Here is a 27,986-nt window from a genome sequence, read left to right on the forward strand (position 1 = left end):
TACACATATTCATTCGTAAATTATGATGCCTTAGTAGATTAGGATTATTTCAGACTTAAGTATTTGTGTATTCCAATGAAGAAAATGGTTGATGGGGAACTAACAACCTCCCCAGATATATGCAACAACCCGCAAGCCACATATATCAGAGACTCATAGTTTAGCCTAGGATCGAGACGTCTGGAGACCACTGAAAACTAGAGTTAGGATCCCAAACTCCAAGGGGACGCCTATCCTTCCAACCTTACTATGATGGGCCATGGTGCTCCCTTGTGGGATTTGAAACCGGGTGGAGAGGATAACATCCCAATGAGATAACCACTCGGTCATACTAGTGAAACAACCACCCCATCATCCTTAAAATATATTTTGTGTATTCCAATTATTTCTATGAATTAATAGAGTTTACATAAAGAAGGAGGGATTTCCTATCCTCACCCACACGTTGGCGTTGTTGTGATAGGCATGGTATTTGGGTTCAAAACTTAAAATCATCATTTAATGAAGAAGCTACCAATACTTAAAGATGGAGAGATCTACTAATCTCGTTTACACATTAGTGTTGTTGTTATTAATAAGCCTACAGGGTTGAAAACCTAAAATGATGGTATGACAAAAACATAACCAATATCCCAAAATCATTCTTCCTCTTCCAAAATCTTTTTAAGACTCTTAAAAAAAAAAACAAAAGATTATAAATAAGTTAATATCTTTCTCTTTTTTTTTTTTTTAAGTGATACCCAATGTATTAGGATGGTCAATTTGTGGGATGTGCCATTTATGAACATTATCCAATGATGTTGACATATAATTTTACACAAGTGGAAAACCATATTACATGGAATTACCCACTAGTGGTTCGTATTGGGGGGGGGGTAGACTTTCATTCTTGCTAAATGTTTGTCTCTGACCATTACTCTATTTCCTTGTATTTGAGAGGGACAAGCTCTAAACCAAGCAGAAGCAGTTTTAGGACACACTCAAGGCCCATATAAATTAATATCAATAAAGCAATTACCATGTAAATAATAATTGTCTTGCAATTAAAAAAATATTATTATCTAATAATTATCTTGTAAAACTCAAGATTTTTGTATTATGATGGATCTGGTCTTTCGAAGCTATTTTTTAAGTTGAACTTATATTTCATTGAAAAAAGGAGACTACAAAGGTTGTCATTTAGATCCATCCAGTATACCAAAAAACCAAGATAACCTAAAATTCCAAATACATCCAAAGCTAGAGAGTAGAATGCTCAATCTGGCACATCTAGGCACAATCATACTAATCATCTCCATAGTGGGAACAAACATGAACAAATGAGACTAGGTTCATAAGAACTCCTCAAACCTAATTACAAAGTTACAATGCAGTAATAGAAACAGACATCAGGTTACTCAAGAGGAAACAAGTATACCAAACCCAACGAACTAGCAAAATCAGGCTTGCACTAGTAAAACTAAAAGCCAATTGACAACATACCATAGAAAAACATTCCTCCATGCAACTCAGAATCAACAAGAGTTGATTTCCACTAAAGAAACAATATTTTTCATGCAATACCTAATGCTCGATATCGAAATAAGCCAAGCACAACACCTCCATACCATTCAAAAGACTTTATAATTTAATATCCACAACAGAAAATACCCAACACCAATGAAAACAACAAACAACAACAAGATATATCATCACCATCTAGGCAATATATGTCACTAGTGAAACCAACAAAATGATGGGAAGATGTATCATCATCATCAGAGCATGAAGTCACTTTGTTTAGGATACAAAACATATGACATGAGGTACCAAGACAATGCAAAAACAACATATAGGCGACACCCCTAATACACATCTAGTCCACTTCCATTGCAAAATATATAAGGGAACCATATCCACAATATTCAATTGAAGTGACCAGGAAGAAACACCTTGACTGAGAACCCTCATAAACACATAAAGCCATATCAATACTGTGTAACCACGACCGAACTAAAAGCTAGCCCTCTCTGACACTATGTCACATATTAGCCACGAGGAATTCTTCAACCAAATCGCACAAGGACTAAAATTCATTAAGGAAAAAAACCAAGAGTCCAAGGATCCAAAATGCCATACCTTATCAATCTCATTGAATATTACCCAAAATTGTCGCCAAAAACTTTGAAATTCTTCATCTTTAATCATGGTTGGAAGAAGAGATTGTAGTCGGCGCTTGAGCACTGGATCCTAGAGGATCCGTAAGGCCCCGAGAGGCATAATCACTCACAAGAAATCCCTCTACGTGGGCCAAACAAGATTCCAATCTATCCAGGCAAAACTTGTGATTTTGGAGCATGCGTTTGATATCCTCCAGAGATGAGAACACATTGTAGTTGTCCACCTACCTATCCTTGAATACCATTCACAATAGAGTAGAAATTTGAATATTTAAAGCAAGATAATTCAAAAGATGAAGCTTCCTACTCCTAGACTTTCCAGGATAGGAAATGCCTTTCCATTTCAAATCAACACCTACTAGATCTGAATCATGATATAAATGCTCTCCTTCATCTTGAGTGTCAAAAACTTGAATTTATTTCCTCACCTAAGGAGGAACACAATTAAAAGGGGAAGCCACAAAATCATATGCAAAAGGATGAGACTGCTTTCTCCCCAAAGAATAATTACTTCCTCCACCTCACCTGCAAGGCATACTCTGCCTCAGAGGCATTAGAACGCTACAAAGATAACACTTGGGGCAACTACAAAAGGACTTTTAGCCAAAACTAAAGTAGGAAGAAGGACTCAACATAGGACCTAGAGCACCAGACCTAAGAACCATTATATCATCACTGAATTGCCATACTAAAGGTTCCAAATTCACCAAGTAATCGAGCTCCTGACAGATAAAAACAATGACCCAGCCAACTTGATAATGCCTCAAAACAAAGAAGCGTTGACCCTTACACTGACTTGATTTTGATAAACAAAGACACAACATTAATAGGGTAGAGCCATGAATTAACAACCAACCTAGAAATAGCTGAAAGAAATTCCACGAGAAAACCTTACAACTATTCTGAGCAACAAACAATCTATAGCTTAAAAGCTGACTGGAATTAAAACTGAAAACACACCCAATGACCAATACAAATCCATAAGGACTGGAGAATTAACATCGGGATAGACAAAGGTAAAAAATGAATGACCCAACTAAAAACAATATGCCAGAGCCAAAATTAAAATAGTATAAAAGAAACAAGCATCAATATATCAGTGACCACTCCCATGAAAGGAACTATCACCGCATGTTGTCTTCAACAGTGAAACATCAAATCATGAATGCCAACATAACCACAAAGCAATGGAGAAACACCAATTGAAGGTGGTAGAAGGTTTTCCATCACCACCATTCACTAAACATTCCACGCGACAAAAAACACCAAGATCAAAGTATTAAAAGAGGACACCACCACTCATTGTAGAAATTAACAGAAATTTGCTACTACTGATGAATTTGAACTGAAAATGAGAGATTACAAATTTCCTCTACTATTTTGCAGAATGGAAAACACAATTTAGAAACACATGCAATGACATGCAACCATCAAAACCATAGGAACACAATGATTTACAGGGGAACCCAATTGGGAAAAGCCTCTCAGTTGCTTTGCATTAATTTAGATGAAAAGAGAAACAATTACAATGCCTTGCTTCAACTCTGAAGCACATCTTGCACTGCAATCTTGTTCTCCTGCTTCCTGACCTACTCTGGTCAACACTTGGCCAATTCAAGCATTAACCAACCTCCTATTTCCTTGCGCATTCCTGGAGGAATTAACCCCTAAAAAATAGGAGAAATTCTCTATTTCCTTGCGTGATAGCTTGAGGAATTGATCACCTGCTCAATGCAAAAGCACCGTACGCTAAAAAATATATAATTATAAATACAAACATGTCTTTTCCTCCACCTCAACTAGGCAATTCAAATTCCATGCATGATTGTGTCTATTTTTAGTTGATTAACTAGTTAATTGAGAGATCAGTGAGTTAACAACAACCTTAACTACTCAATTGACCTTCAACTAACTCAACTAATGACTAGAGCTCAATTAACTGAGTTCAACTAACAATGAATCAATTAGATTGCTAAATCTTAGCAATCAATATATGAACAACTCTACTCTTTGCCTACAAAATCCAATTTACTCATGTCACTGATGTAGAAAATCGAATTACTCAATTTAACTAAGGCACAAGTCAAAATTGAGCCTTTTCTTGCTACAATTTCTAACACTCCCTTTTAGTAAGAAAAGGGCTCTGCACAACCTCAATCCAAATCTCGTGGAATGTACTGTAGTACCACCTCTCACTGTTGTTGTTGCTACTGCAACAACGACAACTGAGAAGTATCTGAAATACTAAATCAATTGTGTCTATGAGCTACAATTGTCTCTTGAGCATCTGAGTGCTACTAGTCTCTGCATTGTCTACTGGGAAAACTGCATTGTTGATGATTATGCACTGTGCCTCCTGCACTCTTGTCAATATTGTTATGTGCTCCTCAACATTTGATTGCAACTAGTCTGCAACTATTGCTCAAGATTTGACTACATCAACTGACATTGATCCTTTTGCTACTAAATATTGTGGGCCGCAATAGCAAGGGTAATGATCCATGAGATGAGTATATTGCAATATAGCTACAGAGATCAAATTGTTCTTCAACCCAGGTACACACATAACATTTTGCAAATGAAGATGGGAGCTTGACTCCCTCTTAAAGGTGACAATACCAATTCCTTTGCCACTATACCTCCCATCATATCCAAATTCTATATGTAGTTGGATATCCTTCTCCTCTAGGCTACTAAATAATTCTTTACACCCTGTCATACGGAATGATGCACCAAAATCTAGGTACCACTCACTCCCTCTTACTATGCTTTCCATGCAAGCAAAGAGGATAAAATCTAACTTAAATTGAGATGCCTTTTTCCATGTAAGCAAAGAGGATAAAATCTAGCTCAAATTGAGATGCCAAGGCATCTCCTCCTTCTCCTGCTTCAGGGTCCTTGCTAGATTTCCTATGCGGACACTTAGATGCATAGTGTCCATATTCATGGTAGTGAAAACATTTTATTTTGTCGAGGTCCTTCTTCTTGCCTTTGTTCTTGTTGGACTCAGCCTCACCTTGAGCCTTTTTGCCCCTAACATTCTTTCATTTGCCAACTAGATCAAATTCTTCTTCCTCATCTACAATGGATGCGACACCATCTCTAATGTTTCTTCTTATCTCCTCCTGCACCAAATCAAACCAAAGTCTCTCCTAGTCTGGTAGCTTGTCTCTTCCATTAACTAAATCCTGATAGTTGTGCTAGGATTTGGGAAGGCCAAGGAGTGCTAAGCTCACAAGTTCAAATGATGGCACATTTTCTCATACTCCTCCAAGTTCATGTCGAACCTGAGTGAATTTGGAGAGGTAGTGTGGAATGGTTTCATTTTTTTGCATGCAGATGTTTATGAGCTTCTCCCTCAATGCCAATTTCATGGCATCACTACCATTTTCAAATAACTTAGTGAGGGTCTTCCACACAGCAAATGGAATCTCCTTGCCATGTAAGTTCGATACTATGTGGTCTCTCACACCCTCTAAGATGATCCTCCTGAATTTTGTGGTATCTTTCTTCCACTAGGCTAACTGTTGTGCATCTGATACTGCCGATTTTTGAATGTCAGTTTTCGTGTACTCCAACACTCCATTATCATCGAGTACAACTTCCATCGTATCCTTGCAAGTTATGAATTTCGAGGTTCCCTCTAGGGCATACTCCAATCTCAATCCGTTGAAAGACATTTTCCCGCACAGAGGAAAACCTGCTTCACTGAATCTAGAAATCGAAATATTTGAAGGAGAATCTCTATTAACTGGTTTCTATTATGTTTTGATCTGTGATACCATGTAGAATTAATAGAATTTTGCTACTACTGATGAAATCAAACTGAAATCAAGAGATAACAAATTTCCTCTAAAATTTTGCGGAATGGAAATCACAATTTAGAAGCACATGCAATGACATGCAACCATCAAAACCATAGGAACACAATGATTTACAAGGGAACCCAACAAGGAAAAACCCCTCCGCTGCTTTGCATTAATTCATATGAAAAGAGAAACAATTACAATGTCTTTCTTCAACTCTGAAGCACACCCTGCACTACAATCCTGTTCTTTTTCTTCCTGACCTGTTGGCCAACACTTAGCCAATTCAAGCCTCATCCAACCTCCTATTTCCTTACGCAATCCTGGAGGAATTAACCCCTAAAAATTAGGAGAAATTCATTATTTATTTGCACAATAGATTGAGGAATTGATCACCTGCTCAGTGCAAAAACACTGTACACTCAACAATATACAATTATAAATACAAACATGCCTTTTCCTCCACCTCAACTAGGAAATTCAAATTCCATGCATGATTTTGTCTATTTTTAGCCAATTGACTAGTTAACTAAGATATAAGTGAGTTAACAACAATCTCAATTACTCAACTGACCTTCAACTGACTCAACTAATGACTAGATCTCAGTGAACTGAGTTCAACTAATAATGACTCAACTAGCTTGCTAAATCTTAGAAATCAATACATGCACAACTCTACTCTTAGCCTACAGGCTCGAATTTACTCATCTAACTAGGATACAAGACGATGTCACTCTAGCTAAGTGAAATCCAAGTCATCCCGGTGATGTTGAAAATCGAATTACTCAATTTGACTAAGGCACAAGCCAAAATTGAGCCTTTTATTACTGCAATTTCTAACACACGTCACCTTGCACGCGAACACTAGCTGACACGATAAAAGATGCCTAAGCTCCTTAATGGATTTGGTACCCTTGGGAGGAGAATGACACAGGCTCCAACATGTCCATCAAATCAAGAGCAACATCCCCATCAAAGATGGTCTATCAAAGCTTAATAAATATAAATATAAGGTATTACTTCGTTTATTATTATTATTAAGAAAAATGTTTAAAAATCACCATAATTTTGATGAGTTAAAAGATTAGGAAAGTTTGATATTACAACAAATATTTTCAAACTATAATATAGTTTGAATTTATTAAGTCCATAGACATGGTCTATTTTGGAATAGGGATTCCAAAATTTTCATTTATTAAAAAATAAAAAAAAGTATGAATGCTTTTGATTTAATAATTTGAGAATATTCTTCATCGTATACACAATCTAATGGATGAAATCAATGATTTTTTTTTTTTTTTCAAAACTTATGTGGTGTGTTTAGCACTTCCACTCCCATGCTGACATTACAAATTCTCAATATTACATAATTTAAATGGTTGATAAATATTTTGATGAATATAAACACTTATCACTCAATTAATTTACATAGCTGTACTAATATAGAACATTTTAGGAGAAAATATTTTTACACCTTTAATAACAATACAATCTAAACCAGTCTAGATCCATCTTAACTCCGGATCTACCAAGGGTTGAGAGGGATCAAATCTTTTTTCACTTTAAAAGATGTTTGCATCTCAAGAGATTTGATCCCTCTCGGCACTTGGTAGATCAAAAGTTACGATGGATCCAAGCTAGTTTAATTTCCCCTTTTAAATAAGCTACATTCCACATAAATACCACAGGTTCTCATAAGCTTGGAGCTCAAAAGCCATAGGTAATTATTATAAAAGTTAATAAAAATAGCAATTTCTTTTTATTTTTCATTTTATTTTGATCAAATTAAAATATTTACATTACATTACAACATCTCTACCATACCAACCTAAATCCATCTTAACTCCAGATTTATCAATCTTTGAGAGGGACCAAATCTCTTTTCACTCTAAAAGAAGTTTGCATCTCAAGGGTTTTGATCCCCCTTGGTGCTTGGTAGATAAGAGTTAAGATGGATCTAAGCTAGTTTAATTTCCCCCTTTAAATAGACTATATTCGAGATGAATACCAAGGCTCAATACCATAGGTTATTTTTATTAAAGTAGTCTAACTTATACACGAAATAACCTTTTTTACTGAAATGACAATACAATTTCAAACAAGAATGTGATTTTTGTTATTTAAAATACATTTTTGAATGCATAAATAGATTCAAAAAACCCTTAAGACACTTAAACAACTTAAACTCAATTTAAAAAAAAACTTTGCTAGATTTTAGTAACCAAAATAAATGTCATATAAAAAGCTATTTCATTTATAAGTTAGACTATGCCAATAAAATTTTATTTTGATAAGTTAAAATTTTTACACTACATTACAACATCTCTACCATAATGAATTAATATCTCTAGACGCAACTAAACACCTCTCGATACAATCACACAATTAAATATTTTAAATTATAAAAATATATTTAAAAACACTCCATAGCAAACAAACCTAACAAAACCTAAACAATCAAGGATTTGCATGGAAAAACACTTAAAAAACAAAGGGCAACATATAAGTAACACACCTACCCTTTCAAAAATTTTAGACCAAACGTGCAATATCTCCATGAATCATGAGTCATAATAAAAAAAAAAAACCCAATATCAACAAAATAAAATAAAAATAATCACCTTGCTCCACCGGTTGTAGCCGGTAACTTTCGCTCATCTCGTCCAACAGGCTTTGCGCGCATCGGCACGGTCACGTACTATCGCCGGTCGTCGGATGCAATTCCCCTCAAAACAGCCGTGGGCGAACGCCGGCTCTCTAATCCGACTTTAATTGGGTCCGGTTCACTAATCCTAACTTAATCTAGTCCTAATTGCACAATATTATGCCACGTCAGACCATATTTACCCAGGAGGGAAAAAACTTATTAACCCTCACAGGCAAAGCGAAAAAATGATATTTAAACCCGAAAATTTACACAGTCTGGAGTCCTCTTATAACATCTCTTTTTTTTTCATATTGTTTGAAGGGAGGGGGAAGGGGTGTAGAAGACTGCTCTAAGTGATTTTTCCATCTTTATTCATGGACTGCGGAGAGCGTTAAATCATTCGCAACAGATCGCCGGAGGCTCGAATCTTACCAGGGAGCGCGTTCCTTTCTTTCCACCCTTTGAGACGACGTATTTTGGTTCACAATTTCGTTCTCTGAGGATATTTTTCTGAATATTTCTGCGCTTGTTTTGCATAAACACATATTAACTCTGAAGTGTGTTTCCCGGAGGCTTATTTGGCCTCCAGACTTGTATTCTTGCCTCCATGGAACGTTCTGCACGCGATTCGAATCCATTCGCCATTATCTTTTGCATACAAAACCACTGATATTTGGCCTTTCGTGGTGAGGCTTCAACTGTCTCGTCAGGACGAAGGTTGTACCCGACGGAAAAAATCAAGGTAAGAAGGGAAGCCGAAACAAGCCTCGTGCGACTCGATCTTGAGACCTGAGGCCTTCGAAACCCTTGCTGAAAGCGTTTACCGGAGAAACTTCAGTTTTATAAACGTTTTCTGCTGTGGTTAAGTCCATGAACGGCGTTAATGGAGCTTGCTTGTTAGATCTGCTACCTTGAATTGTTGTGTCTTCTGATTCCTTCGGTTTACTTTTCTCTTTTGAAACCTGTCAAGAATTCTTGACGCATTTTCGCTGTAAAATTCGAGCCTTAATTTAGCGCTTTTCTTACGATTGCCAACGTTAGAGGGATAAAAAGTACAGGCCGGAACTATACGTGGAAATAAATTATTTTTGTAACAGCAGCTTGGGTGACTGCTAGGGAGGAGCATGAAGAGGGGACGGGAAGAGAGCTACATGGGTTCTCAAATAAAACGGCCCGCTACGTCTCGTGGAGAATCGTAAGTTTTTTAACCCTCTATCTTTCTGTCGTTCTAATTTTTTTGCCAAGTTTTGATAGCTATAATTTTAGTTTTCCTGTTCTCTCTTTCCGTTTAAAACGTCCTTTGTCCTTGAGCCCTTCCTGTCTATCGGACCTCCGAAGATTTAAAAAAAAAAGGAGGAAAAATCATTTTAATGGGGTATTTTGTCAAATGTGTTGGGTTTTCAAGATCCCGTTTATGTGGTTGATTAGCTCAGTTATTGAAGGGCCAAATCTGGCCAAGCCTGCTGCGGTCTACTGAAATCAAATTTCATGATATTTTGATGGAGCAATGGTATCTGCTTGGATTTTTCATAACGAAGTAGACCAGTCTGGTGCACTGTCCTTGTAAATCCATTTGGTCTGATGTTCATGATTTATGGGCTGAAAACATCTGTTTGTGTATACAACATAATCAATCTCCATATAACATATGTCCATTTAGCAAGTCATGTACTCAATGTTGGATCAAAATATTTGCATGGACTGCAATAGTGTTTGTTTTCAACAAATTTCAGTCTGCCGACGCCGTAGCAAGTCTATTAACAAGCCAATGGAATGAAAACCTAATGGTCGTGGGTACCTTGCTGGGGGATCTTCGTTTGGTCTTTTTGGCCGAGGATCCATATTTATGTGCAGGAGATTTCAAGGTTAAGTTTTAGCGGTGACATGTTGTCTGTTGTTGATATTGGGCCATCATCTGAGTGTCGTAATGTTAATGATGATTTGTTTTCTTGGCACATGAAAGCAGTCAGCGTCAATTACCGGGCAACTGCATAATTGAATTGTGTCATTTCCCTTAGTTTTACCTCTTGGAGTACACTTTGCATATAATATAACACGTATACCTTTGGACTTTGATAAGTGTTTAATGATAAAGTAATTTTGGCAGTGTGTAGGAATGATGATTTTTTAAAATAAATTTTTATTGTGAAATTTACAGTCCTTGAAACTTCCGCTTTCACAGCATTTTTACATATTACATATTGTATTTCTTAGAACTTGTGAGCATTTAAGTGCATGATAGGCTTGGAATATCACCTATGGATTTCTCAAATATGGCCCTGTTGTGTATAGATATAGTGGATTACAGAGTGATAGTATTACTAACTTTCGATTGTTTGCGTGTGATATGAAATAGCTCTGGACCACCTCAACCTTCGGGAGGGTCTCAAAGGCTAACAACTGATGATGCTCTGGCCTATCTCAAAGCAGTTAAAGAAATATTTAAGGATAGGAGGGAGAAGTATGATGAGTTTCTTGAAGTAATGAAAGATTTCAAGGCACAAAGGTTCACAATTGATATTTTATATGATATTAGTAATGAGTAGATTTAGCTATTCATTATTTATTTGAGAGGGACCTGCATTTTTGACCTGGTTTCATTGCCTTTCAGGATTGATACAGCTGGTGTTATTGCCAGGGTGAAGGAATTGTTTAAAGGCCACCGCAATCTTATTTTAGGTTTTAACACCTTTCTTCCTAAAGGCTATGAAATTACACTCCCACTGGAGGAGGAACCTGCACCAAAAAAGCAACCAGTTGAATTTGATCAGGCAATCAATTATGTCAACAAGATTAAGGTAATTTAATTGACCAAGTGAGTACTTGAATACTTTTAGATTTAAGCTTTGGAGCCTTTGTTTTCTAGCTAACAATGAACCCCCCACACAAAAAGCAGCAAGTTGAATTTGACCAAGCAATCGATTATGTCAGCAAGATTAAGGTAATTTAAATGACCAATCGAGTACTTGAGCACTTCCAGATTCAAGTTTTGGAGCCTCTGTGTTCAAGCTAACGTTTTAAATTGATGTTTGTGTTTAGACTCGGTTTCAGTATGATGAACAAGTATACAAAGCCTTCCTGGAGATTTTAAATATGTATCGGAAGGGAAACAAGTCAATTAGTGAAGTATATCATGAGGTACACCATATCTTGGACTGTTATTTTTTCAAACTTTCTCATTTTTCCAAAATATAATGCAAAGACATACAAAGTCAGTTTTAGTCTCGTTGTATTTCCTTTTATTTAGTGAGTCCAATGCTCCTCCTGTAGCAGACATATGATGCAATATTGCATCTATGCCACAAATTTGAGATTTGTATGTTATACTGATCAACTCTGGTTTTGGCAGGTAGCTTTATTGTTTAAGGATCATCAAGATTTACTCGAGGAATTTACATATTTTCTACCAGATTCCTCAGGTTCAGCCCATGTCTCTCATGCTCCCACTTCTGCAAGAGCTGCATCTGTACCTGCAGTTCGTCGGGATGAGAGAAGTTCGGGTTTGGCTTCAAGGCATTCTCATGTGGAAAAGGTGGCTTTGGTCTCTCCCTTTGTCTTTTTCCTTGTAATTTATCCTTCTTTTGTCCCACTGAATCTATATGGCTTGCCCTTAGCTGACTGCTTTTCTGTGGTTTTCATCAGAGGGAGAAAACTGTATCTTCACAGGCTGATCATGATCGTAGTGCTGAAAGACCCTCTGATCATGATGTTGATAAAACATCAATCAAGCATGATAAAGATCACAGGAAGAGAATTGAGAAGGAAAAAGAGAGGAAGGAAGACAGAGAGCGTAAGGAACATGATAGAGATGATAAAGATTCAGAACAAGATAGGGACAGAGACTTGGATCCCATGCAAAGACATAAACGCAAATCTGCCAGGAGGGCCGATGAGTTGATTCGCAAGCAGACGCAAGGGGGGGAAGGTGGTGAAGCCTTTGTAGGGCAATCCGTCCTGACTTCTTCGTTTGAGGACAAAAATGTTTTGAAGAGTAAGTAATTAATAACGAATCATTTTTCGGTTATCCTGGGACATTTGGCATGCATGTGTTTTGGCTCTGTGGTTTTATATTTAAATTATTATTTTTTCCTTGGTAAAGGTAATGCAAAACGGATGTGTAGAGGCTAAGGCATGTCGAAACTTGAATTAACTGCATATTAGACAAATAGGGCCAATGTAATTATTTTTATTGGTTGGTTTATAAGAGGATTTTTTTTTTTGAATACTTGAATGGGCCCTTGAAGTGGCAAAAATTGCTCTTATTGTCAGCAATTTGAACACAAGCTGGTGTCATGTTGAGCAACTGCATTTTCCACACACGGTCCATGGTACTACATTTTCCACACATGGTCCATAGTATCAATGTCAAACACAGATCTACTTGAGAACAGTGGATTGGTTGTGTCAATATTCCATCGAAATATTTAGTATTAAATACATAGGTGTACTCTAGACATTACTGTTGTAATTTTAATTGTATCTGATAACAAACAACTTTCATATATCTTTATTGATTTGCATTTGATGCTACCTTTATGTGGTTGTTGGTGACATTGTTTAGGGTCATGCATGTGTTGCTTTCTTTTGACACACACTGTTATGCACATTACCACATGTAATTGTTTATAATGACCTGAGTTCTATCCAGTTGTTTGTAATGGTTGTTGCAGTCACCATATATATCATAAGTATGGTCTAAATTTTCTACATTTTTAACTTTTCTGGGCATGCTTTTCTTATCAGTTTTGCCCAAATTCCAGCCAGAAATTTTGAAATTTTAGATTTCAGTTGTTGAGTTTGAGTGCCCTCCGGGTTTTTGAGGGCACTAAATCACATTTACGCCATCAAAAATCTGATTTAAACAATGTAAAGCTGTGATTTCACCAACAATTCTGTTGCTGGGTTCTGGTGAGGGTTGCTAGAAAAGTAAAATAAATAGAACGTTTAGATGCTTCCATATATTATGTTATATTTTTATTGATTGTTTTGCTGATCATTGTGTAGAAAAATGGTGTACTCTATGAAGAGAATCTGAAATTGTATCAGTGACCATTAACAAAAAACTTCAATTCCTTAATTATTCTCTGCAAACTTATACTTGTCTGGGAGAGTAGCTAATGGAAATCTATATGCAGATGTGTATCAGCAGGAGTTACATTTCTGTGATAAAGTAAAAGCCAAATTGCGTAATCATGATACATATCAAGAGTTCTTGAAATGTCTGCACATATACAGCAAGGAAATAATCAACCGCACACAGTTACAAAGCTTGGTAGGTTACTATGTAGATGTATTGTAAAGGATTTACTTAAATACGGATCCCATGGACCTAAAATGCAATTGTCTTTCAGCTGTGCATTTGGTGTATGTAAATGCATGTCTGCATGTGCATATTTGTGTGCCATGGGTATGTGTGGGTTACCAAGTTAGAGTTGTGATCCAAGTATTTCATTGCAAACTGTAAATTTTCTTTCCAAATCATGATGACTAACAATTAAATTCCTTTTCAGGTCTCTGACATCCTTGGAAAGTTTCCAGATCTTATGGATGGGTTTAATGAATTTCTTTCTCAATGTGAGAACATTGGTATGAATTCTATCTGACACTTAGTAGATGTCTTAATTTCATAGCTTGCTATATGTGATTCTCTTGTGTTTTCTTTTGAATTATCTGCATGATTTTTTCTTAACATGGCTGCACAACTATCATGCAGATGGTTTTCTTGCTGGCGTGTTTAACAAGAGTGAGTTTTTGGCCCAACTCTACTTCAGATTATGTTTTCACCTAGTGGATACAGAATGCATTTTCCTCTAAAGCTCTAAGTCTAGATTAGACAGTCATGCAGTATTCCTGTTAATTTCTAATTTCTAATTAGAGAGTGCAACTGTTGTAGAGTCATTGTGGGCAGATGGATCTCTTCAAAAGCCTGTAAAGATGGAGAAGGACAGGGAAAAAGACAGAGAACGTGATCGAGAGAGGGAGAAAGAAGAGAGGGAGAAAGATAGAGATCGTGAAAGAGACAGGGAAAAGGAAAGGGAGAGAATTGATAAATCGACAATATATGTTGCCAAAGATTCATCCAGTCACAAGGTTTCCTTACTCCCAAACAAGGAGAAGTATATGAATAAGCCAATTTCGGAGTTGGATCTGTCAAACTGTGAACGGTGTACTCCCAGCTATCGTTTGCTTCCAAAAAATGTAAGGAAGTCTTCTTTTAATTTATTACGTGTTATTTGGACTAATTTTAAAGGTAAGATTGCTTTTTGAGTCAGCTTAAAAATATCTTAACATTTGCGTATTAGATTATGAACTTGCTGTTAGGTTCCATTTTATACTAAACTGAATGTCCAATTATCTTGCAGTATCCCAAGCCTCCTGCAAGTCATCGCACTGATCTTGCAGCATCTGTGTTAAATGATGTTTGGGTATCAGTGACATCTGGTAGTGAGGATTACTCCTTCAAGCATATGCGCAAGAACCAATATGAGGAAAGTCTCTTCCGCTGTGAAGATGACAGGTGTAGTTAATTGACATTTATAGTGTTATTTTTTGATGTACAAAGTGTTTTAGGTGAAATGATGTCATCACTATTCTCTTTATGATGGGATATTTAGTGTTGGATGATTGTGACAATTTATGTCCTTGTGTTTTCTATTATCAGATTTGAACTGGATATGTTGCTGGAGTCTACTTCTGTTACAACAAAGCGTGTAGAGGAGTTGCTAGAAAAGATGAAGGATGGTACTGCCAAGCAAGATGGTCAAATTAGAATTGAAGACCACTTGACAGGTTTTTGTAACTCTGCAAATGTCTTTTGTAGTGAGCCTTATGAATTGCAAGTAGTAGTAGCTGCTGGCCTTGCACAATCTCTACTCACATTTTTTGTTGTTGCTTATTTACAGCTCTAAATTTAAGGTGCATAGAACGCATTTATGGTGATCATGGGCTTGATGTAATTGATCTACTACGGAAGAATGCAACTGTTGCTTTGCCTGTCATATTGATCCGCCTCAAGCAAAAGCAAGAAGAATGGTCAAGATGTCGTACAGACATGAATAAAGTCTGGGCTGAAGTTTATGCTAAGAACTATCACAAATCACTTGATCATCGTAGCTTTTACTTCAAGCAACAAGATAAAAAGAGCCTGAGTACTAAGGGTCAGATAATTGTTATTTTCTAATATCTTTCTATCTATTATAACTTCTGTTATTTTTAATTTATAATTTTCCCCTTAAGTGTCTGTCTGAATAATTTTTGAGTACACTTTTACCTGTAAATAGTGTTAAATTGTAATTTGTGATAGGACTTTGAGGTTTCCTTCTTATTCGGTTAATGGTAGGGAGTAAGACAGGGGTTTGATGTTTTCTTTTATGTTTTGTTTGATTTATAAAGATTGTTACCGTTGTATCATATGAAAGAATATGTATTGATTCCTGCTCCTGTTAATGTAGTTCGTGATTTCTGGATTGCTGTTATTTGAATCGTCTATGAAAAGTCCTTTTGTAAAATTATACTTTCATTGATATTAAGTAAATATTGTATCATTAATTGCTAATAGATATCTGAAACACTATTTTATCACTTGTTAAACAGCTCTTTTGGCCGAGATTAAAGAAATAAATGAGAAGAAGAGGAAGGAAGATGACGTACTTCTTGCTATTGCTGCTGGGAATAGAAGGCCAATAATCCCTAACCTGCAGTTTGAATATCCCGACTCTGACATTCACGAAGACTTGTATCAAATTATTAAGTACTCTTGTGATGAGGTATGTACAACAACAGATCAATTTGATAAAGTGATGAGGATTTGGACGTCCTTCTTAGAGCCTATCCTTGGTGTCCCTCTGCGACCTCATGGTGCAGAGGACACAGAGGAGGCAGTGAAGGTGAAGAACTCTGTTGTAAAAGGTAGTGCAGCAAGTATAATAGGGGAGAGTGATGGCAGTGCTGGAGCTGATATTGCAAACACTAATGTGAAACAACAAACTCTGGGTGGTAATGGTGAGGAAAATATAATAATGGGAACAGCAATCTCTGCCAGGGGTAGAATGGCAAATGGTGAGAGTGCCATCAAGGGAGATGGTGTTCATGAAACTGACCAAAATGGGCATAAAAGTGATGGTGGAAAATTGCATTCCACTGCACCTGCTGCTGATGAGATGCCTGGTACAGCCATGCAGGTTGGTCGCATTGAAAAGTTAGATGACTCAAATGCTACGATTGTAGTTCCAACAGAGTCAAGTTCAGGACGATTGACTTTGGACCATGTGTCAGGTTAGAATACTTATCCCATTTATGGGACACAGTCATAGCTTCAAGAGACTTAAAACTTACTAGAAGAATCCGGCTTTAACAAGCAGTGTAATATAGAGAATTTTATGTTTGTCTTTACCGATTTTGTTGTTCATGTCTCTCATTTTGAGATTATTGTGGTATTCTTGATAGGGACTGGTGCACTGCATTCAAGGCCTGGGCAAATGGTTGGTGAGAGTGGGCCTGAGCCTTCCATAAAGGATAGGGTGGGGCCTTTAGTAGAGGTATGGTTCTAGAATTGTCTATGTTGTTTTAGAATTTATGAATACACAGAGGACATAGGACTCAATACATCATTGATTAAAATACACTACTAGGAAGCTTAAGAAAACTTAAATAAGAAGTACTGCATTGGTTTTAACTGAAACACAGCTGATTGCTGGTGAGATACCTCCCACCTCCCATCTTATGTTGCATTCTTTTGACATGCTATATAAATTATGACGATGCACATCGAAAAGAATTTGTGAGCTATTCTTTTGCCATGTTGATTTCATATGTCTCTTAGTGGTGGGAATGCTTTATGACTCTTGATGGTTATAAATTTACCATGCATGGCAGTTGAGTTCATTGCCATTTATATGTCTGTAGTATGCCACAGCATATTTATGGTTGGGATGTGGAGTGAAATACGTACTTGTTTTTGCTTGCAATTTTGTGGTTCTCTGTAATTTATTTGGTCTGAGAGATGAAAGGTGCAATACCAAGAGAGTTCTTGCTTGCAAGTCACTGTCTTTTTTGTCTGTTATTTTTTTAATTTTTTCTTCGTTTCCTGTGAGCTAAAAAAATTGTTATGTATGTGAACCCTTGTTAAAACTTGTATATGTATTTGCACTTGTAACTAGACTTTGTCACACAATGCTGGACAGGAAAATGAGAGACGACATATTGGCTTAAGAATGGAAGGTAGGACCATGGATTTGAGATATCTTGAAGAAGGAGCTGTACATAGCAGCTTGAAAGTTGAAAGAGAAGAAGGTGAGTTGTCACCTACACCAGAGACTGAGGATCGACAGAACACATTGTATGCCAATGCTAGCAATGTAGTGTCTGGTACAGATGCTGTGCCTAGAGGGGAGGAGAATGGCGCAAACAGGCAGTATAGGAATAGACGCGGTGAAGATGAAGAGGTTGAGTGTGGTGCTGAGGCAGGAGGAGAACATGATGCTGATGCAGATGATGAGGGGGAAGAGAGTCCTCAAAGATCGACTGAGGATAGTGAGAATGCTTCTGAAGCTGGTGAAGATGTTTCAGGTAGCGAATCTGGAGATGGTGATGAGTGCTCGCATGAAGATCACGAGGAGGAAGAGGAAGATGATGATGAGCATGAAGAAAATGATGGGAAGGCTGAAAGTGAAGGTGAGGCTGAGGTAACAGCTGATGCACAGGATGTTGATGGAGAAGGGACATCCTTGGCACTTTCAGATCGTTCTCTGCTTACAGCCAAGCCTCTTGCAATACATGTTCCTTCTACTTTAAACAATGGAGCGCAAAAAGATTCAAAAGTTTTCTATGGCAATGACTCCTTTTATGTGCTTTTCAGGCTCCACCAGGTATTCTCAGACTGAGCGATGAAATATATTAATGTTATGTGTAATTTGTTTAATGTAGTAAGCATTTTATGTTTGTTGTAGGTTAGCATGAAATGTTAGATCATTAGATGTCCCATTGGCATTAAATCTTAGTCTTTAGACAATTAAACCTTTTGTTAAGATTGATTTCAGAACTATCTATTAACTGACCTTAGTTTGCATGAGAGGCCTCTCCCGAATCTTCTCTCATCTCAGCAATTCCTGATGGTGAATATGCTCTAAATAAATCTGGTCTTGATTTCTTGCCTTTCTGATGCGAGTGGGTCCAAATTTACTCTTAAGTTTTTAGCAGTAGTACATGAACTGACAATTTCTGTTTTTTAAAATGAATTGAGGCTGTAATGGTTTGGTATAATGCAGACATTATATGAGCGAATACTCTCAGCAAAGAAAAATTCGTTATCTGCCGAACGTAAATGGAAAAGTGTAAAAGATACAAATCCTCCAGATTTGTATGGAAAGTGCGTTGTGCTCAATAAGTTTTTATATTCCTATGTTCCTTTTCATTTTTGTTTGAATATTTTTTTTCAATTCCTTTCAAGTACAATTAACAATTTGCTTGAATTATCTGATTGCAGATTTATGAGCATATTATTCAGTTTACTTGATGGATCGGCAGATAATGCTAAGTTTGAGGATGATTGCCGAGCAATTATTGGTACACAGTCCTATGTGTTGTTCACATTGGACAAATTGATATTTAAACTTGTAAAACAGGTCTGTTGAATAACAGCCCTCTATGTTTACACTCCAATCTTCCAAAATTAAAAAATATACTATTCCTGATTTATGGATTTTTGTCCAGCTTCAAGCCATTGCGTCAGATGAGATGGAAAATAAATTACTTCAGCTACATCTTTATGAAGGGTCAAGGGCACCAGAGAGATTCATAGACACCGTGTATCATGCAAACACCCGTATTTATCTACATGATGAAAATATATATCGATTTGAATGTGTAAGTTTCTGCAGGTTTGTTTAATCTTGCTGTGTTGTTCCCAAGCTTCTATAGAGAGTTCTATCTGGGAAATTAGTTGTATAAAAATTTGTTGGACACTTCTTTGTTCGTTCCATTCCTAGAATGTAGGAAATATGGTATCACATTCCCTCATGGTATCTACTTGCAGATATCAAATCCTACTCGCTTGTCCATACAACTTATGGAACGTGGGCCAGAAAAGCTTGAAATTGGAGCTGTTGCCATGGAACCATCCTTTGCTAGTTACTTGAACAATGAATTTCTGTCAGCAGATGTTGATGCCAAGGAAACTCATTTTATTGATACCAAGGAAATCCATAATGTTTTCCTTGCAAGGTACTCTGGCTTTCACAAATTTCAAAGAATTAATCTAGATTATTCTAATTCTTAGATGCTTTTGTTGTATAAATGTTTTTGACAACTCTGGTTGCTGCAGAAACAAGCGCAAATATGCATCTGATGATGAGTACACGTCAACCTGCAAGTCAATGAAGGGTGTTCGAGTGGTCAATGGATTGGAGTATAAGATAACATGCAATACATCTAAGGTCTTGAAGAATCTCTATATTGAATAAAGTTGAATTAAAGGTTGCTGAATTTTGATTAAATGAAGAAGCATGTGTCGGAGAAAAAACTTAAAAATGGCTTCCAAATTTATGTGCTTTAAGCAAAGTAAGGGAGCAGAAGAGGAGATTCTGTGAAAAAATCGCTTAGTTATTCTAATACTTGCCTGTTGTAATTTAATGTGTGGCAGGTTTCTTATGTTTTAGACACAGAAGACTTCTTATTTCGTAGGAATAAGAAGAAGCAGAGAATCGGAGCAGGGAGCAACTTTGGCGATTATGATATGGCTTCTCATATTCACTGTGATAAGAGGGCCATCCGTTTTCATAGATGGGTTGAGGACTCTTAGTTGGGCAGTAATGGGGAAAGGCATGTTTCTAGCTTTTTCTTTTTCGTTTTTCTTTTGTTTTCTTCCCTAGACAAAGTTCCTCTTAACTAAAAATTAAAGGATATAGTTGCTTTTTATGTCATGCTTTGTGCTAATTAATAGTGCTGTATCTTAAAAAATTGTAAATGCTTGGTAGCGTATTTTATATTTACTTTGAGTACTTAATATAAGAATAGAAAAAGGCACATCTGGATTAGTGTTTAACTAACTACTTTAAAGTAGTATTTACCCATGATTTGCATTCAACCAACTATGGACCAACTCTGAATAATAAAAAATTTAAAAATATTAATAGCAACTGGAAAATGCTGTCTAGAATTGACAGACTTTGAGCTCATGATTTCTATACAATTCAAATGGCTGTTTCACATGGTGGTAGTGGTTGTTATGTTTCCTGGCTAAATGGAGCATATGAAGGGAAAGGTGAACGAGCCAGGCAAGGTGTTGACATTAGGCCAGCAGCCCCTAACATTTTTAGTGGCCTGAAATATGTTGAGTTAATTTTACATTACTTGTTTGATAGTTGGGAAGGTAATGGAATCACTTCTTAGAGGGCTTTGGAAATTTTACTATTTGTTTGCTTTTAAGAAGCACATGTGTCAACACAAATATTACAGTGGTACAAAGGTTTATACTTTAAAAGTCTCCCTTAGTATAAAATACGCTGAAACGGGCCATATTCAACAGAACTATCAAAAATGAAAATCAAATTGACTACCTGTCAAACATTATCTGTTTTTTGGTCTTTTGAAAACAATTGAAACAACTAGTAAAAGAGGAAATGGATGCTTATTGTTTCTTCTTGAAAGGTGGAGATCCGTGGTGAGGAGGCTGTTTGAAGGCCTCATACATCTTTCTCATTTTATAGATGTCCAATTGTGCATGCTCTACGGACACCTAGCAGTCAATTTCCATCTGGATGTGAGTTTGAGTAACCTTAATTTGCCATACATAATCCATTTGGTGTATGATCTTTCTTTTTGTCAAGTTCTGATTTAGTTAGTTAGTTAGTTTTTTATTTTTATTTTTTTGATTCTCTTTTAGCATGTCCTCCATGCTCTCAGACCTCTAGAGCTTCCCAGTCACTTTCTTCCATTCTCTGTTTCATCTTCCTCAGATCCTATAAATCGTTCTTTCGCTTAGCCGTGCTATGGCTTTATGAACCTTTTGCCTGTACTTGCTATAACCAAATCAATGTTCACCTGCCCCTGGAATCTTTGGGATTGCTTTAGCTTGAGGATTTGCATATCTCCTTTGTATCCTTTCCTCTCAGATTAACTACCATTTCATGCTATTTCTGACCTTTCTCTGTAATGTCCTGTACAGTCCCATCAATGGCCTTTTGATGGACCTCATTTATCATATAAAATAGGTTCTTCAAGTTTGGTAACTCAGTGACAGGTTTCTTTGGAGTCGCTTGCATTTTTTCTTTCCCTCATTTAGCATATAAAACCGGTTTTTTGAACCTGCTAACTTAAGAACATGTTTTTTTTGAGTTGCTTACCTTTTTCTCTTTCCTCAGTTTTGATCCACAATTGTGGTGATGATATGTCAAAAAGCTGCACTAGATCATCACTAGATCATCTGACAGTTCTTGTTCCAAACTGCCATCTCAAAGAGAGTGAGAATTGTAAAGATTCCATGCCTAAATGTTTAATGCCCTTGTAACAAATAAATTGCTGAAATTGATCTAATCCAGAAATTAAATTCAGACAATAGCATCCATCACACAATAGCTGGAAATCAAATAGTGGAAGCATAAAACAATTTTACACATACACGTAATTATTTCTTCAAAATGAGCTTTTAATTCCTTCAAATAGCTTACGTGGAAACCTTCACAAGTTGCCAAAAAACAGCAGTTGCATGTTCACAAAATCACTCTGAACTGAGCAGAACAGCCTGCTTGGAAAGTATGAGTGTACTCCAGACTGTATGGCATGTCTATACCCACTCTACAGACAATTACCCAATCAGTCCATACAACTGCATGGACAAATCTATACAGCTGTATGGATGTCTGAATATCTGAATGATTGTATGGATATGCTTGTACAACTGTACGGATTTCTGTGTGGCTATTTGGAACTGTTTTGTATAATTGTTGGAACTCCACAGCAATCTAGATGGAACTTCCTGCTGCTTGGATTTCCTCTGTTTGAATCCATAGCCCCCCTGTTCCCCCCCACCTCTCTCTTTCTCCCTCTTTTGGTTGCTCAACCCACTCAACCGTTCAAGTGTGTAGAAAACCTCTATTTTGACCCTTCTTTATACTTCTAGTTGAGACCAAAACTCTAATTTGTTTTTGAGTTTCCTCCTAGTCTAATGCATGCACGAGATGCACCTTTTTCAACTTAACAGCTTAATAAGAGACTTTTCACTTCTCTACTAAAGTGAATTGCAAAATACAACGACTTTTAGAAAATATCTTAAATTGCTTCTTGCATGTTCACATTGAACCTGCGCAGATTTTCTTGTCTCAGCTATAATTCTCAACAAAAATAACCTCCCACTCACATTTGATTTTCCTATTTGGGCATGACTGATGTGATTAATGTATGAGGCAATGCACTGTAGTGTTAATTGTCTCCAAGGTTACAAATTTGTACAGTGAAAAATAAAACATCCAAAAAACCGATAATACCATATGTTCCATAATAATAAAAAATTGTTCTTTGATTGATTCTGGGAGTTGCTTATCCTTGATTTTCTACTTTGCTTGTCATTCATGGAATTCATTGGTTAATTGTCCGGGCCTAATCTTTCTTTGGATGCTTGGACTAACATCTCTTTCCACTGCAAAACCCCCTTCTTGGTTCTCGGTGAAGTCATTACCACCAACTCTTTTTCCACCTTTGTGCTTGGTTGGCCCACCATTCTGCTGCTTCATATGCAGGTTGTATCACATGATTAAGCTCTATATACCCAAACCCTGAACATGCCTCTTTAGCCATTAACTGTTAAATTTCCAGTTTTGAGGTTATGTGTTCTCCGGCATCACAGAGATAATAATTTGCAAATATTCTCCTTTGATGTTGCTTATCCCCATTTTTAGGCAGATCTTGATGCCTGCTATTAAGGCCTTAACTTCTGCCTGATTATTGGCTTCTTCCCCAATTTTTCATGTGATTTTATTTATGAAATTTCTTTCATGATCCTGTACTACAATTCCTTCCATCCTTTACAATATTAGCTTTTGTCACCTTGTCAAAGTTTACCATTGTATATTCTATTTTTGTAGATCTCCAATATTTTTCCTGGACTAGTTTCAGCTGTCCTCTATTCCTGGTTTGGGCGTAAGAACTAGGTAGTGTGATTTGACTTGTTAACGGACGAACAGAATTTATGGGATTCAAAAAATCCAACTAAAGATCTAAGATAAATCGAATTTCAATATATATATATATATATATATATATATATAACAATTAATCAAATTAAAAGCACTTTATAAATAATAATTTAGATGATTGTTAAAATAGGTGAATCGCTGATTTTTTTTCGTCAATGGAGAAAATGAAAATTTGATGAAACATCATGTTTGGACTATGCAGGTACTATATAATAACACAAAAAAGGCACCTCATCTTACAGGCCAAAATTTTGCCTTGGGCTTGACCCTCTGCATCTACATATTCCAAGGATCCTTGGGTCTCATTGGTGCCAGCATTTCTGTTTCAAAAATATTCAGCAACAAGTTTACACAACCAATTCTTTTGATAATTGGGTGTAGCTAGAGTGCCTGAGAGGAATCTTGTTATCCTCCCCTGCCTGGGTTCAAGTCCCACTTTTCTGACATGCTTTCTTCCCTCATGAACCAATTATTGACTGTTGACCTGGTTTTGAGTCCTGAAGAAACTGGTTTACCTTGGGCATCATCCTCAGAATGAGGGGGATGTGCTGGGTGGGTTTTCTCATAAAATGCATTACACAGGCGAAACACCGAAAAGAAAACACAACCCCTTCTTTTGGCTGTGATTTTATTTTGTTATTAGGCTTCAGCTTAGTTTTTTCTAAAAGGTGTGGTCGTGTTAGTATGCTAGGTTAATGTTAGAAAACTAGTTTAGATTTTTTTTTTTTTGGTAATTATTTAAAGATAATGCCTGCTGCTTTAGCGGGGCAATCAGAGAATGGGGATATTCTGGCTGCCCTATTTTTGTTAGGGAATGTCACAGGGACAGTTCCTAGGCAATAAATGGATGACCAGGGACATTTTCTAGATGTCTCCCCATCTCTAACGTAAAGAAGGGTATGTGTTCCCTTTCATACAGGGGATGTGTTCCTTTCCATACTGGCGAATATGGATCCTTCTTAATTCCACTGACAGTGTTTTATGGCTTCAGTTAATTACCGTAGTTGTGCTGATTTTCAGTTCACATTGGGACTAATTCTGACCTGAATAATGTCAGGAACAGAATGATTGTAGTAGTATATCCAGAAAGAAATAATTTCTTCTAATTTGATGATATTTTCTTTCTTAATCATGCTTAGATGGTTGCTATAATAATAGTTTGTCATTTGATGTATATTTTGTCTTTTATTGGATCTACTAATGAATCATAATGTTAGTGACTAATGACCTTTTTGTCTTTAGCCGCTGTTTTTTCTGCTGCAAGGCTGTATCTAGTCTTTGAAAGTTCGATTGAGATATTATCTGTTAACTGTTTAAAAGCACAGAACGCCTAGTAGACTTGTTTCGTTAACTTATTTCAGTAAGAACTGAAAAATACTCAGCCTTTAAAGCAAAGCATGAAATATGACAAGGATTTATTATATGTTAGTTCATTTAAAGTTTATGTGCGATTCTGTGCACATTTTTAGTGAGACACAGAAAATAATGCCTGGACAAAAGTTGCTTATATATTGCCCTTGATATCATTATGTAACTTGTGACTTCCCAGTGGCACCGCTATCTAAACACAGACACTGAGTTAAGACTTTGTAAACCTCATTTTATAATCTACTGGTATAGGTGATTGAAGATTTTGTTGTTTGAGCTATTGATGGTCATAATTTTTGTTTAATTATTTTCTGATCATAAATTTGCTGTATTTTGAGTCTCTTTCCTTTATATGTTCTTTTTATCTTCAAGAAAAGAGATTTTCAGTGTTGCATTTGATACTAGATAGTCTCCTTTCTTTAAGGGAAGGAAAAAGAGATTAAATTGGAATATTATACTGTAAAGTCTTTTAGACCTGTTGTATTTAAGAAATAAGTAGTATTATTCTTTTGTATGGTGTTTTACAGATTCCATGTTTCCAAGGAGCTGGGCAAAATCCCGTTGGATCTGGAGTGTGGTCTAGCATTTCTGAATTCATTTAATATGCGGGGTGTGAATTTGGAGCAACAGCACACCATGAGATGTTAACTTCTTTCTATGGCACCTCTGTGTTGAACAATTCTTTTCAGGTGCCAGATAATCACCTTTGTATGAAGTTTGAACTTACGCCTTGCAAATGGCCAGGATATCTGAAAGACAGCCGTTTTCTTTTACAACTCCATATTCTTATAATTTCTTAATAATACGTCTCGAAGCCATGAGATTTTCCCTTGTAACGTAGTTGTGAAGTCTTGACTTTTTCTCAACATGTATCTGAACTTCTGAAGGGTTAAGGTCTCACATTTTTTAGGTACAGGTACAGTTCCTACATTGTATTTGGAGTATCATTCAGGATAATCTCAAATTTTCTTACGAAATCAAAGTGTTCTCCTGTTTTTTTCATGTTTTGTGTACTTCGGGAATCATACATGTATATATATACATATATAATAGATATTTTTCACTCAGTGTGTTCATGCATTCTCTTGTAATTTTATGGCACAGTCATTCTGGGATGTGGAAGCGTGCTTTATTCCTTTATAGATTGATAAAATGGTTGCAAATCACTGCCGTTGTTTTCCAGAGGATCACTTGGTGAGAACTGATATTACGATTCTCTTTTCTGTGGTTGAGAAAAGTTCCCAGTTATAAAGTGATTTGTCTGTGGGAGCAGCATTGATGTTAATATGATTACATGTGGTAGTGTTCTTTAATTGTTTGCACCGATAAATAGATGCCTCCGTCGGGAGGAGAGGTAAGCTCTGGAGCCATTTGATGTCGGTCATAACCTTCTAGCTTGGCTACGAGCAATGGTAACACCCGAGAATTTAGTTGCACTTTTCAGTCTTTTGTAAGGTCCCGAGTTACATGAGATTTATTTCCCGAGTTTTTTTTTTTAATATTATTTGAATATGCTATATGGACCGATATTAAATAATTATCTATTTATACATTTAAACCTTGTTCGGGCATTTTTGGACCAATCTTTGTGCCATGTAGGTCCGCTGCAGGGGTCATGCCGGGCAAGTTTATTTTGATCCTGGAAGGTCTAGATAGCTTATAACGTGTTGGCACTATCTTTGTAAAAGTGGTTGGATGGAGGCATATTTTCTACTCTATGGCGTAAATAAAAGTTCTTTCTGGAATTTGCTAGGTTATGGATTTATTTGCAATTTTCTTCGGGTCCAGATTTTAACAATTCTCCGAGAGTATCAAGAAGGGTAATATAAAAACTCTCGTGCCACACGTATGAGCCCTCCGGCGGTATATTAATTTTATAAAAGCTGTTGAATGGAAAGCATATGTTTTTAGTGCATTTCATATGTATATATATCTGGAATTTGCCCTATACTTCATGGATTTTTATGCAATTTTCTTTTGGTCCAGAGGTACCAATATAATAGTTCTTGGGCAATCACAAATTACAAGCAAAATTTTTGTAAAAGGCAAAGAATATGACGTCAAGCTTGTGATTTGTTCCCAGTGTGATAGCGTTATATATGGTAGGTGGCATTGCAAAGACGAGGATGACTCTGCGGTGAAAAAAATCTACTAAAAAGGATGCATATAACTGCCATGATGGCCCAGGAGTTTATGTTTTTTTTGGTAGCGTTGTTGTTGCATATAGAGAATATACTAGCAATTGTCCCAAAAGGTACAAAGAGAGGCCGATAGAATTATTAAATTGGAATTGTTGAATTTCACCTTTAACTTTGCGGGGATCTAATAATCCAGGAAACAGTGTTGTCTGAAAATATTAGTGATCGAAACTGCTAAAACACAATATGACAAAGCAAAACACCTCTTCTTGTTCTTCTTCGGCTGCTCCTTGTCCTGTTCATGTTTCTCCACCTCTTGTTCTGCCAAGCTGGATGGGGCGGTGCCAATGGCCATCTCCACTATTGCTATTGCTTCCACCATCCGGGCGTCGCTACTTGAGACTTGAGGGCACCAATGCCGTGGGATGCGGAATCGATGGGTATTTCGCCACATTGCTTAGCTCTTACAGTCGCGTCCCTCAAGATCTTCTTCCTTGGGTGATTGTAAAATTCCTCCACGAGGGCTGCTTCAAGATCTTGGTCGCTCACATCCAAAACCTAGAAACTTCAAGCCCCAATCTCATCAAACGCTTCCAGAAGGATGTGTAAGCTCTTGACAAAGTACTCGGAAACAATTTGTTTCATTTTTTTCTAGACTCCTTTGACCTTTGCCAGAGACT

The 27,986-nt window shown here is 36.7% G+C and overlaps 1 protein-coding gene across 4 annotated transcripts; it reads left to right on the top strand.

The window, feature by feature from the left end:
• Window positions 1–8,917: 8,917 nt before the first annotated feature.
• Window positions 8,918–26,248, top strand: LOC149260884 (paired amphipathic helix protein Sin3-like 4). Of its 4 annotated transcripts, none has more exons than XM_089421242.1 (25): window positions 8,918–9,354; window positions 9,713–9,807; window positions 10,969–11,118; window positions 11,224–11,410; window positions 11,509–11,553; window positions 11,652–11,750; window positions 11,962–12,144; window positions 12,255–12,603; window positions 13,748–13,884; window positions 14,123–14,198; window positions 14,326–14,355; window positions 14,506–14,810; window positions 14,975–15,129; window positions 15,274–15,401; window positions 15,515–15,769; window positions 16,206–16,886; window positions 17,058–17,149; window positions 17,795–18,478; window positions 18,878–18,978; window positions 19,096–19,234; window positions 19,323–19,475; window positions 19,645–19,832; window positions 19,933–20,044; window positions 20,251–20,429; window positions 25,696–26,248. In XM_089421242.1, exons 2-24 carry the CDS (start codon window positions 9,737–9,739, stop codon window positions 20,407–20,409), a joined length of 4,479 nt encoding a protein of 1,492 aa, XP_089277368.1. In that variant the 5' UTR covers window positions 8,918–9,354; window positions 9,713–9,736; the 3' UTR covers window positions 20,410–20,429; window positions 25,696–26,248. The 4 variants fall into 4 exon arrangements, with proteins under 4 accessions (XP_089277368.1, XP_089277365.1, XP_089277363.1 ...); XM_089421239.1 differs by having other exon boundaries at window positions 9,729–9,807; XM_089421237.1 differs by having other exon boundaries at window positions 8,918–9,807.
• Window positions 26,249–27,986: the final 1,738 nt, after the last annotated feature.

This window comes from Pinus tabuliformis, chromosome 6 (assembly GCF_031772625.1).
Source record: "Pinus tabuliformis cultivar Carrire ecotype Pingquan chromosome 6, CPIR1, whole genome shotgun sequence".
Lineage (NCBI taxonomy): Eukaryota > Viridiplantae > Streptophyta > Pinopsida > Pinales > Pinaceae > Pinus > Pinus tabuliformis.

Coding starts and splice junctions, on each gene's coding strand:
- LOC149260884 (XM_089421237.1), top strand. CDS start 9,737: ATGAAGAGGGGACGGGAAGAGAGCTACATGGGTTCTCAAATAAAACGG. Junction 14,199..14,325: donor TTCTCAATGTGAGAACATTG/GTATGAATTCTA, acceptor ACTATCATGCAG/ATGGTTTTCTTGCTGGCGTG. Junction 15,402..15,514: donor AATTGAAGACCACTTGACAG/GTTTTTGTAACT, acceptor GCTTATTTACAG/CTCTAAATTTAAGGTGCATA.